Source organism: Salvelinus sp. IW2-2015, linkage group LG27 (genome assembly GCF_002910315.2).
Source record: "Salvelinus sp. IW2-2015 linkage group LG27, ASM291031v2, whole genome shotgun sequence".
Taxonomy (NCBI): Eukaryota; Metazoa; Chordata; class Actinopteri; order Salmoniformes; family Salmonidae; genus Salvelinus; species Salvelinus sp. IW2-2015.
Window position 1 is genome coordinate 13,670,881 of NC_036867.1, and position 13,177 is coordinate 13,684,057.

The 13,177-nt window shown below is 45.8% G+C and overlaps 1 protein-coding gene across 1 annotated transcript in view; it reads right to left on the reverse strand.

The window, feature by feature from the left end:
• The window catches only part of LOC111953336 (transcriptional activator GLI3-like), a 151,443-nt gene that overhangs the window by 22,602 nt on the left and 115,664 nt on the right, over positions 1 to 13,177 (reverse strand). Inside the window, 5 exon segments of the mRNA XM_070435400.1 lie at positions 1,277 to 1,390; positions 2,474 to 2,747; positions 4,416 to 4,617; positions 7,851 to 8,003; positions 11,494 to 11,699. Coding sequence (XP_070291501.1) covers positions 1,277 to 1,390; positions 2,474 to 2,747; positions 4,416 to 4,617; positions 7,851 to 8,003; positions 11,494 to 11,699 — 949 coding nt within the window.

The following is a 13,177-nucleotide window of genomic DNA, read 5'->3' on the forward strand; positions in this document are numbered from 1 at the left end:
GAGAACAAGTGTTTTTTTACAAAATGTACCTGGTTGTCCAAGAGGTTAACCATTGAGACACTAGAGAAGAGTTAGAGCGCAGAGAACAGCCAAAATTGAAATATTGTATACAGTAAGTAKGACCATGTCAGCTCGGAACTTATTGGGCTGAAAATATATATATGTTWAAGTAAAAGACTGTGGTTACACATGCTATTCACAGACCTCCTTACAACACTCTTGAGTCAAGTCCACAGTCATATCACAACCAAAACATTCTCTCCCGCTACTCTACCCTCCCCTAACCAACCACGCTGATTCTGTTACACGTTTCCACAGGTGTAATCGTGTGAATCWGGACTTGTTCAGCACACAGGGAGTAAAACGTGAGTCTGGGAGCGGAAATGTAGCACTGAAAGCTCTGCTCTGTGTTGGGAGTTGAGCTTCGACAGGTCTGAGCCGAGTATTTCAGGAATCTAACCCTAACTTCCTGCTCAAGGTTGCWCCATTAGTCAAGACATATTTCACTGTCACCGTTAACATTACATGACTGGGCAGCCTGGAGAGTACTGGAGACTGTAACACGGGAGCCTAGGGTGTACAAGGTTTCTCTCTGGCAAAGTTATGGTTCGTAAAAAACACCTCGCTCTACTGCTAGTACCGACCTGCAATGGCAGGGGAAGGCAGAGAGAGATGGAGAGAAACAGAGAGTGTGTGAGAGAGAACAGAGAAAATAGTTTCATTCACCGAATGTGGATCTCTGAGTCTACAGGCTTGCTTCTATTGTACCAGCAGAGAGTCACTTTAGAGGRCTCATTCCAGACACAAGCACACAGAGAGCCCTTTAGAAAACATGCAGTCTAATTTCTCTTTCATTTTTTTCCATTCACTTAAGCATCTGATTAAAAGGAAAACAATTTCCTTCTGGTGTCGCCAAGATCAATGTGGCTTATCGCTTCTGAGGCGGTAGCCCGAACAAGCAGCCGAATGAAACAGGCAAATAAATAAATAGTTTTACAGTACGTCACATAATTGGCCCCAAAGCTCTCCGTCTGAGTGAATGACTGAGTGTGTGTGTATGTGTGCACGCCCGTTTATGCGTTGTGTGAACAGAATTGAACAGTACAAGCACCAGATCCTATTCTACGGCTGCCGGCGCAGTAAACCATCAATTCTGTTCATTATCTTCATCTCGTCTTCTAGCATATAATACCGTAAGCACACCCCTTTTTCTAATACTGGATAAGAGTATCTGTTCATTGGACTACATGATAAATGGTGGAGCAGTTCAATTCACCTGGCAACATACGGCCCCTGGGCTGAGTAGCTCCTCGTCCGGTTTGATCTTGGAGCGTTTGTGGTGCATGGGGTCCCCAGTGCTGCTCACCGCTGACTCACTAGTGGGTTTGGTCTGTAGGAAACAACCACAATACCTTCACTTCAACATCCTTCATGATCGAATGACCATAAATGACGAGCATAAATTAACATTTACATTCAATTGTATGATTACATTCTGTTTGATACTATTCAAGGGATCTAGTTCATCCTAATAAAAGGGAGCATAACGCAGCTTGTTGACTATTAAATTCGAGGCAATTTAATAAGCCAAAGATTTTATACAGGGGTTGTCTACCCGGCTTCACCTTTGGATGACCTGACTCTGGCCGGACTGGCCCTGAGAGCCAAAGGGAAGTTCCCTGTTACAAGGCAGGCGAGCCAGAAATAAAAAAGGAAAAGGAAAGCTGAACTGGCCTGGAAGATTCCTTGGCTCGTGTCTGTGTAATTAAACTTCTTAGTTAGAATGTTTACCCCAGGAATATGGAATGTCATTTCCATTTAACAGTCAGACATCTTGACACTAGAGTCACTGAGATCCTGCTAATAGATGCAGTGTAATTGCATTTGAAGAAATAGAACAAATGAAATTGGTATTATATGAAATGCAAGGTAATATATGATGCTGGTTGTTTCCCCAGGGTTGGACAGAACGGTGGAATGGTTTCAGAAGATTATTTATATAGTTCTCTAACACAACTAGGAACCTCAGAGGGTGAAGAACGTACCAGATGCCATGTTGAAAAAATCCCCCCAAAATTGGAAGGTATAAATAAAGAGGAATAATTGAATATTTGCTTGAAATGCAAGCCCCCACATACATTAGGAATGGAGAGAGGTAAAGGGAAACACTGTGGGATCCATCCATCCATGTCAATATTCCAATTTTAATCCTTGTATTCCTCCTGTGTGATTAATGGTGTCAGTGATGGGATCCTATGCTAACAAGGCCCTTATTGTTTCTCACGTGAAACAGAACGTTCCGGAACGACGTTCCCAGTCCAAAACAACACATCCAGCGGACCCCCACTCCCATGAGGCCAGAGCGCGGAGTGGCCTGCTTCTACTTCTTCCTGTCTGCTCCTTGTACCTGTGTAGGCTACCCGGGACGCTGCTTGCGCGCGGCTAGCACATGGCAGCGCTATCTATCTATTACCTGTGATGATGAATCGCAGAGGCTTCTGCCGCGGTGGAGGGAGAAGTCTCTCACCTGAGAGGAGTCATTGGACATGACGGAGCGCTCGCTGGGGGTCAGGCCAGGGGGAGGGATGCCAGGGACTGGACGCTGGGTGGCGAAGGCCGGGGAGGGGTGGATGAGGGGCGGACTGTGGCCGAATGCAGAACCCACGATCCCTGGTTGCCGACCAAGCAGCTGCTGGTGCATCTGAAGTGCCACGGGGGTGGGAGGGTAAGCGAAACTCAAAGCCGGACTGGAGGGAAACAATATCATGATTAGTATTTAGTTGACGAGAAACATACAACAACATACAACAAGACTTTGTGCGGGTGGTGGATTTTTTTTTTTAAACAACCTTTCCCATTATCAATATTTACTGTACCTCTATGAAAATACATTCTGACGTATTTGAAATGGCAATTGCAATGGCACCGAGGCAAAATGAGGGGAAAACAAAGGGAGAGGGTGAATAAATATATTTTTTGGGCTAGCTCCTCATCCCTGAGGACAATCTGACAGGAGCTGTGATGCTGTTGTAACACTGGAGCCACAGGGCCCAAGACAGATCCCTGGCAATGAATGTTCAGCTTGTTAGCACCGTGAATTACTGTTGTGGTCCTTTGCCAGGCCTTCATCGTAAATAAGAATTTGTTCTTAATTGACCTGCCTGGTAAAATCAAGGTAAACAAATAATGTTAAAAAAAAAAAAATCTCCCAAAATTCTAAGGTTTTCTGGAAATCCCTTTTTGCGGATTCCCGGAATCAGAAGGATAAAAATGTAGGGAACCTTAYAAATGTGCAACCTTAGTTAAACTACATCATCTCTCCACTGTGTACAAACTSAACAGTATAATCAGGCATAGTCTATAACTACAGTCACTTCACATTGCACAGTCTGCATGCTAGCTTTCCCCTACTCTAAAAGACCTAGATCATGGGTACCCTTCCTTCCCCATAGATCTACACTAAAGTTAGGGTGTTTACATACACCATAGATTAAAACAGAATCCAAACCGCCCACCGTACTGTAAAAGCTCTCTCTATAAACAGAGGTAGCGCCAGGTAAACACAAGTCTCTATGGGTTCAATAGCAGTCACGCGTGGTGGGCCTCCATTCATTCTGCCTGCCTGACGCCTGTTCTCAGCCCGGACCCATATGTCTGCTGAGCTTATTACAGACACCGAGTGGAAATCAATGGGCCGAGACGCATTTGGGGGCCCATCCGCTTGTCATATCACTCATCAGTCTGGGGGCCCTATCATTGGCCCTGTCACATGGGCCACAGTGGCTTGTGATTGATCAGGTTCTCCTTTCAGATCGCTGATCAATGGCTCCGGGTATGGATCTCCCTCTCTCTTTTTCTCTCTTTTTCTTTCTCTGTCATTTCGGTGATAGTGTGTATCAGGGGGGTGGTGTTTGTGAGGGTGTGTGGATGACTGACACATGCCTCCAGGGAGACTGGGTAAATAGGTGAACAAGGCCCACCAGGAGATGGGGCGCAGAGAAGACACACGCACACACAGTAGCCTGGTGACAAATCTGTCCGTGCTGTATAGCCAACTTTATTGACTCTAAGCCAGCCCTCCTCCCATGTTGTTTGCCTTTCCTTGGGAAACCTCACTGGTCCACCACATCCTAATACATCCCTCTCGCCTCCACTAGAACAACATCCCACACAAACATAGGCTCTGCCCCAGGCCCTCCATCCCCTTACCCACAGTCCTCCAGAGTGACCGAAAGATATGTTTGTGTACGATGTTGGCCCTTTTTTATCATCCCGTACCCGACTTTCCCAAAATCCCCAGGTTTTTCAGAAATCGCTGAAATAAGCCGGAAACCCGGGAATCCTCCAACCAGAATTTCTGGAAAAACTGGGAATTTGGGGAAAGTTACTGGAATTTTGCAGGCCTTATCCCGTACCTGATGGCCCCGGCAGAGAGGTGTCCGTAAGAGCCATTGGTGGAGGAGCTGGAGCGGGAGTTGTTGAGGATGGTGACCAGGGAGTTTGGCGAGCTGCGGATCATGGTCTGCAGGTCGAAGCTGTGCTCCGACAGGGGAGAGATGGGCAGGGCCCGCTTCCGACTGGGCCTCGCTGTCAGCCTGGGGCTGGGGAACCGAGAGCCTGCAGGAGAGGACGGCAGTAGAGTAGAGACATTAGACCCAAAGAAGCTGCAGTCCACAGAACCTCTTTGGATAGAAACTTACTAGGTGAAAGAGAGAGATTAATTCATCTGTTGTGCTTTATCATATCATTGTCTTATTGGTTTGTCTTGGCTTCAACCAAAGTGGGGCAGCAGGGTAGCCTAGTGTATAGAGCGTTGGACTAGTAACCGAAAGGTTGCAAGTTCAAATCCCCGAGCTGACAAGGTACAAATCTGTCGTTCTGCCCCTGAACACTGTTCCTAGGCCGTCATTGAAAATAAGAATTTGTTCTTAACTGACTTGCCTAGTTAAATAAAGGTAATAAAACACAGACAAACATAGAGGGGCCATAGACTGAGCTTCACTGACTGAGACATACCTAATTCATTTAACAAACAAAAGGTTATTTTGAATGTAAGTGTGCAACTGACAATGGATGAACTTCATATAAGACAACACAGGGATGCCTTTTATGTCAAAGCTCTTTACTGACTGGGTTATGGCAATCAAGTACTCAAATGCAGTCAATGTTGAATGGAAGTGGCTTTGAAAAGGTACCAAGCAGCCAACAACACTGCCTTTCTCTATTGCTTTCTCTCTCTCTCCACACACAATGAGCCGCATGTACAGATTAAGAAATTACTTTTGTTGTATTTTCACTCGGAGATGTCACAAACGAGACAGGGAAAACCAGAGGGAGAAGTAAAGAAGCGGAGMGAGGAGAAACCAGAGGGAGAAGACACTGCGGGGATGTTGCGCTTTGTGCGTGAACTGACACAATGACTTTGTGACTCAGACTCGGTAGGGAAAAACATTTCAGCTGTTTTTCCTTTTCTATTTTGTCGTGGGCAAACAAAACCAGCTTACCCTGTACTCACTCCCTTCCTCCCTCTCTCGCTCCTTCCATCCTTCCCTCCCTCAAATTCAAACGCTCGCTCTCGCCTGACACATCCAGCGATTACAGAGGCATCCATTCACATGGAAATCAGTTGTACATATGCGTGTGTGTATGTCTGCGTGTCTGTTTCTGACTGTGTGTGTGTGGTGAAGTTTCTGGCATACGTAGGCCTGTATTTAGAGCATGGAGCTCCAGGAAGAGAGGAGAGAGGAACCTCTCTACATTGTCTCCGCCCTGGCCTCTATAAAAACCTGCCTCTGTCTCTTTGACGTCTCAGAGACGGGGGTTGGGCGCACACACTCACATATACAACCCCCCCCCCCCGCACATACATACACACAATCTCTGACAACAATACAACTCAGAAAATGTGTTCGTCATTTGAGGAATTTGTCCCTCGGAAATCCAGCTGTATTCAAGCAAACACTGACTCTCGTGAACCTGCGATAGCCACACTTCTCAGTCAAACTCCTACCCCCTGGTCGACCTGTGGAACGCTCTCACAAACCACATCCCCCACGCATCTCTCTGTAACGAACCTCCTAAAAACTACGCCCCTCGTCCACGGGTGAGGGACTGCCTCCACCTGTGGTGAGTTAGGATGGGGAGGGGGGGGAATGAACCGCGGAGGGGGTAGAGGAGGGGGGCTGTCCCATCACAGCATGAGCCTCCTGGGAGTTGTGTTTATTAATGCTACAGCCACATGATAAATGGCCCAACCAGGAGGAGAGGAGAGGGAGAGGTAGAAGAGAGGGAGAGGGGAGCGTCGTGGCCCGTAGCGGGGTAGCCGGAGTGTCCCTCTAATTTCCCCGTGATTTATGGATGGGTCGGCTGGTCAGGCACAGCGTCATTAATTCACACGGACGGGACAGGGAGGGGCCAGACAGGCTAGACTGACTGACGGCYGTAAAAATAAACCATGAGCTTGGAGCCCAAAACCCCCAAAATAGGGCCACCTAAGAGGCCTCTGGCCCTCTCACAACACCTCTCCTCTCCCCATCTCCTCTCCTCCTCCTCTAAACAATACGCTGGACATACCCTACATGATAAATCATGGGCATAATTTTGCAGCAATATGAAAACTAACACAGCTATACTGTRCAACCACTACCTCAACTGAATTGAATTAAATAAAACACTGTCGTTCTTAGGGTTCAAGGGGCGGTTGGAAGGACAGGATGGGACCTTTTGATCAGTAAGCTTACAATTACCTTAGGTAAAAAACACAACAAACTATTGCAATAGAAAAATTGCCACATTTTTAATTATACAGCTCAAATACAGATGTTAGCATAGCACAAACTATTAGAGCTAGCTAATAGCACTAGCTAATTAGAGCGTAAAAACATGTGACAATGGTCCATTGAAGCCCCAAACAGCCAGGACAGCACCATTGTTTCATTAAGCWGGCACTCTCCTAAGCTAATTACATTGATGTGAAGTAGACTGACTGAAACTATGATAGCTTCGACGCAACTAGGCCCCATTATTAGCCAAAACCTCTTGATATGATAACACCACACTCTATATGCCTTTTTCTCCTCTAAAAACGATATATCACAAAGGAAGAGCTTTAAAGTGTTAATTTTCCTGGCGGGTGTGTGGAACACACATTGTTGAAACACGAGTTATTACTGGCAATGATCACAGGCGATTGTGAAGTAGTGAAGAGCTAGCATAGCCACGGCATCATCTCCCATTTGAAACTGTGGCCCTAATTGTTTTGTTTCACTCTATTAATCTTAAACGTTGACACAGAAGAAAGGATTTCTCCCTGTGATGATGAATGGTGAGACATTCCAATTCCCAGTTAATAGCAATTAATTTTCTGATAGCCGTGCAAGTTTGGCTAGTTTTAATTAGTTTGTTCGGAGGAATAGGGGGGTGATTTCACCCCGGATTTCCATGAAAGCGACGGCTGGCTGACTAAATACCTTCTCATCAAAGGGAGAGGGGTGAGGCTGTCCGACCTTCCCTAAGATTCCGTGTGCCTTTAATTTCCTATTTACACTTTAAAATAACTCATTAGCATAAGTCCTCTGCACAGGCAGGCCTGAGCCCAGCACGTTAAGACAATGGCTCATTTAAATCATGTCAGTTTAGAATCGCTTGCTACTCCTTCCTCGTTTGGTAGGATTGTTGTTTTGCTCCATTTAAAACAGATTGATGTAGATAGGTGTATTACTCTCCCTGCACTATCTACAATATTCAGACACACACAGACAGACAGACACACAGAGACCCCCCCACACACACACAAACAGCCATTGAATTTGGAAGTTTGGGTCAGTATGTTGAGCTCAGTGCAGACTTACTCTCCACGGCCTGCAGATATTCCATGTGCAGGGCACTGCTGGTGGCTCCGGCCGTGGAGGCCACGAGGGAGGAGGTCCGTGTAGGGGCTACGGTGGCCCGCCAGGAGAGCCATCTGGTGTAGTACTCTGCAGTGGTCAGGCCTGTGTGAGGGACTAAGGAAGGGGGGAGGAGGTGAAGGGAAGCAGATAGGACAGGAAGATAAAGAGGGAGAGAGAGAGAGGGGGGGAAGAGGGGACGGGGTAGACATGCATGTTAGGTGAGATAATGACACCATAAGAGAGCCTACAACGCCTACCACAAAACACCTGCAAATACATGATAACTTACAGTAGATCAACACTCAGCACATCTGTAATGTAATGTAATGTAATGAGCACATTAGCAACACCATCATGTATAGAGTGGAACAGAACTGATGTATGAGGAGCATGATCTGCATTACAAAGTACACTATATAGGGAGTGGGTGTCATTTGGATGCAGACATGCTTTGAGGTAGTGTACTAGGTCCCAGATGGGATTTCAAGCTGCTTACTCAGAGTTTACAGTACTGTACGTCTTGGTTTTAAACAGAACTGTTCATTCATGCAGGTATATGCATATCATATCTCATCCGATGTTGTTTTGCCAATGGGTAAGTTTAGTGTGTGTGTGTGTGTGTGTGTGTGTGTGTGTGTGTGTGTGTGTGTGTGTGTGTGTGTGTGTGTGTGTGTGTGTGTGTGTGTGTGTGTGTGTGTGTGTGTGTGTGTGTGGTGTGTGTGTGTGTGTGTTGTGTGTGTGTGTGTGTGTGTGTTATGGAGCGTAGCAGGGCTGCAGGATGCAGATACTCAACCTGCTCTTTCACTCTGTTCCTTAAAACTCCATGAGAAACAAAAGGCCTAGATCTGCACGCATAAAGAAACAGCAACACGTTCCGAATCTGCCCAGATCTGCATGCATAAAGAACAGCAACACGTTCCGAATCTGCCCCCTCTCCATCTCCATCACTCTCTCTCTCTCTCTCCTCCACTCCCCCACTCTCTCTCTCTCTCTCTCTCTTTCTCCCCTCTGAATCTGCCTCTCTTTCCAACCTCTTCCCTTAGTTATAGAGAGCTATAAGTCCTTGAACCGTATCCTAAAAATAAACATCTGGAATCGTTCTTCCATATGCAAATATCCCAACCAAGAAAAGGCTAGAAAGAGGGGGAGAGAAGAGAGAGAACAAAAGACTGACACTGTGGTTTTGGATGCAAATATGAAATCAGTTTAGCCCACAAAGTGTTACGGCTAATTCCTCTATTTTTCTTCCCATTTTAAAGAACGAAGAGAAMAAATAAATAAAGAAATTAAACGCGGGATGAAAAGATCTCCTCTCAAGGCCGGCCTGTATGCCTGGCAATATGCATCTCTGATTGGTTCACTGGGTGGAAGAAGAAATTGCCAAATGAATTCGGTTTGGGTATTATGTCTTAAGTGGAGGGGGGAGTTTCTTAATTGTCTTCGTTGTTCCGCTTTAGTTTTGCTTCTGCATTCAACTGTAATGTGCCTCATTCTCTATTCGTACGCAGAAAGGGCTTTGCAGAATTTCCTGGCATGGGTAGTGCCATCCTGGGGGCAAGTGGGGTGGGGAGGATGGGGGACTTGTGTGGCATTTGACGTGGAGGAGAAGCAGCTCAGCGTGCCTCGGGAGTTGGTGGTAGGTGGTGTCACAGGGCCCTCCTTAAGAGCAACAATGGGATGAGAGGGGTAAGTACAGTCTCTGTCACCACCAGTGTGAGAAGAAGAGGAGTGAGAGGGTTAGAGAGAGTGATGGTGGGAGGTAGATGAAAAAAAGAGCAAGAGATAGGTGGTACTAAATCCCACCCACTTCAAATCTTCCACCAATTCAGCTAATTAATTCATAATTATTCAGATGTACTTCCAGTAAAAATACATCTGTGCAGACTGAAATAGGAGAAAACCTATAGGCGCGACAATACACTCACAACATAAAAGGCTGATAGGTTAATTAACTGTTTGATTGATTCAAATAGTTGCCTCCTTTCCCATTTTTTACAGTTGATGTAGCACAAAGAGCATTTTGATGTGACGCAACGCTGGCAGAGAATTCCCTCTGTAATAGAGAAACTAGGAATAAAACCCCCTTCCAAAGTGCCCGCCTCGTGTTAAAGCACAGAGCGCCACGCATGTTGAGAGGAGGAGCGATTGAGAGTGGGGGACCAGGATGAGAAGAGGCTCTCAGTTCCTGCATAGAGGAAGTGCCCCCATTCTATCTAACTCTTCACCAAGGCACTTGAGGACAAGGTAGGAGACCAGTAAAGGCCTAATAGGAGCTGTAGTTCAGAGGTCAACTGAGGGACTTAGTTGGAGACCCTGTCATGTCTCAAATGGCAGCCTATTCCATATGCGGTGCACTGCGTCTGGCCAGAGCCTTATTGGTCAAAAGTAGTGCCCTTCACAGGGAATAGGGTGCCATTTGGAGCACACGACATAGCTGACTGCACCCGTGACAGTAACCAAGCCACATGAGCTGAACACCACACAATTGTTTCGTGACAATGTCATAACAGCGTGGTCGTATCATTCCGTTCAACTGCCTCAAATACAATCACCTCAACTTTTCCTCGAGCTGAATGGAACACAGCCAGCCAAGGCTGTGATTACCAATGGCCCCTGGGAGAGGTAGGGGAGGCTGGCCTTGTTCAGTAAGTGAGCTCCAGGCTTCAATTAAAGCTCCAGGCCAGGAGGATGGAGCAGAGCAGCACTGCTGAGAATGTTTAAAAGCACACACACTCCAGACAGTAATTGATTTCCCAGTCTGTATCTATGACTGGAACCAAAACGGTCCCTGCAGGGCACCATGCCAGCATCCCAAATGGCACCCTATTCCCTATGCAAGGAACTACTTTTGACCAGAGCCCTAGTGCCATTTCCTCCCTGGTCCTTGAACCCGAGCCTCCCTCTACTTCTCTCTGTACATGACCCCTGCTCCCTGACGCATCCTCCAGAGGTCCACTGCTCCCCAGATCAAAGAGAAGAACCTCCGTCAAACCTCCCCCTACGCACACACAGTCACACGCTGCACGTGCTGCACACACACACACACACCAAAAGAAAGTCACATGTGCACGTGCCAGACAGACACGTGCACACAGTTCAAGTAAATGAATGCAGTCACCTCTGTCATGACCTTTGATTGACATGAAGCACCTCATAACAGGGATCAACACTGTACACTCTCAATAGCTGAACCTATTGATCACCAACAAAGTAGACCATTTTCCTGCAAAGCTAAGGGCCCTTAGGGACTCTGAGGGCCAGGTCTCTGTGGTACTGTACAACATTGCATTGTTTTAAGTACAGCTAGCTAGCGCTGGGATTTATAGTCAAGTGAAAGATAGATTACAGAAAAGTATGTAGTATGTTGATCTGAATCAACGGATATGGTGGGACTCTGTATGCCTTAACATAATGCATGACTGTATGGGGGCTCATGAGAGGAAGAGTTTCAGCCTCCCAAATGGCACCCTATTCCCAATAAAGTGCACTACATTTGACCAGGGCCATATATAGTGTACTACTTTGACCAGTGCCCTATGGGAACTGTAGGGAACAGGGTGGCGTTTCCGGAAGCAGCAAGTGTGTTGTGAGTGTGGGGACTTACCGTCTGCAGGGCTGAGGCCCCTGGCTGCAGAGATCATAGAGAGGGAGGGGCTGGAGTGGAGCGAGCGGATGTAGTCCATGTAGGGGTTGATGTACGGGTGCGGAGGGTTAAATGGTGACTCAGCCCCCACGGAGGGGTTCCGGTGGGGGGAGATCCGGATGAGGGAGATGTCGGAGAACGCCGGGCTGCCGGCCAGCGAAGGAGGCCTACACAGACAAATGGGGAGAAAAACATATAGAGGAAGTAAGTACATTAACTCTTCTTTGATAGTGTGAGATATTACAGTCCATCTAAGACCTTAGATTGATATTCAAACTTCTGTTTTGTAAAAGCTCATCAGAAGTTGTATATAGARGCCAGATTCCATAGAAGTTATCGGTGTCTCCAGAAATGATTCCACATGTTGTTGTGTTACAGCCAGAATTCAAAATGGATTAAATATATCTATACASAATACCCCATAATGAAAACATGTTTTTATACATTTTTGCAAATGTATTGAAAATGAAATACAGAAATACCARATAAGTATTCACACCGCTAAGTCAATACATGTTAGAATCACCTTTGGTAGTAATTACATCTGTGAGTGTTTCTGGGTAAGTCTCTAAGAGCTTTGCACACATGTATTGTCGAATATTTGACCATTACTCTTTTCAAAATTATTGAAGCTCTGTCAAATTGGTTGTTGATCAAGTTTTACCATAGATTTTCAAGCAGATTTAAGTCAAAACTGTAATTCGGCCACTCAGGAACATTCACAGTCTTCTTGGTAAGAAACTCCAGTGTAGATTTGTCCATCTGTTTTAGGTTATTGTCCTGCTGAAAGGTGAATTCATCTCCCAGTGTCTGGTGGAAAGCAGACAACCAGGTTTTTCTCTAGTATTTTGCCTGTGCTTAGCTCCGTTATGTTTCTTTTTATCCTGAAAAACTCCCCAGTCCTTAATGATTACAAGCATACCCATAACATGACGCAAACACCACTACGCTTGAAAATATGGAGAGTGGTACTCAGTAATGTGTTGGATTTGGCCCAAACATAACACTTTTTATTCAGGACAGAAAGTGAATCGCTTTGCCACATTTTTCCCCCCAGTATTATTTTAGTGTCTTAGTTGCAAACAAGATGCATGTTTTGGAATATTATTATTCTGTACAGGGTTCCTTCTTTAGACTCTGTCATTTAGGTTAGTATTGTGGAGTTAACTGAGGATGGATCAACGACAATGTAGTTTTCTCCTATCACAGCCATTAAACTGTAACGGTTTTAAAGTCCCCACGCCTGTATCTTTGTAGTGACTGGGTGTATTGATACACCATCCAAGGTGTAATTAATAACTTCACCACGCTCAAAGGGATATTTAATGTTTGCTTTTATTATTTTTGGCCATCTACCAATAGGTGCCCTTCTTTGCGAGGCATTGGAAAACCTCCCTGGTCTTTGTCCCTGGTCTTTGTGGTCGAAACTGTGTTTGAAATTCACTGATCGACTGAGGGCCCTTACGTATGTGTGGTACAGAAATTAGGTAGTCATTCAAAAATCATGTTAAACACTGTCAGGACCCGGTGCGAGAAACAGTCACTAATAATCGTCAGAACCCAGAAGATGAGGCAGACACAGCAGTACTAGAGATGGTGGTTTAATTAAAGAACAAAATCTTCAGGCAAAGAAACTAAATCCACA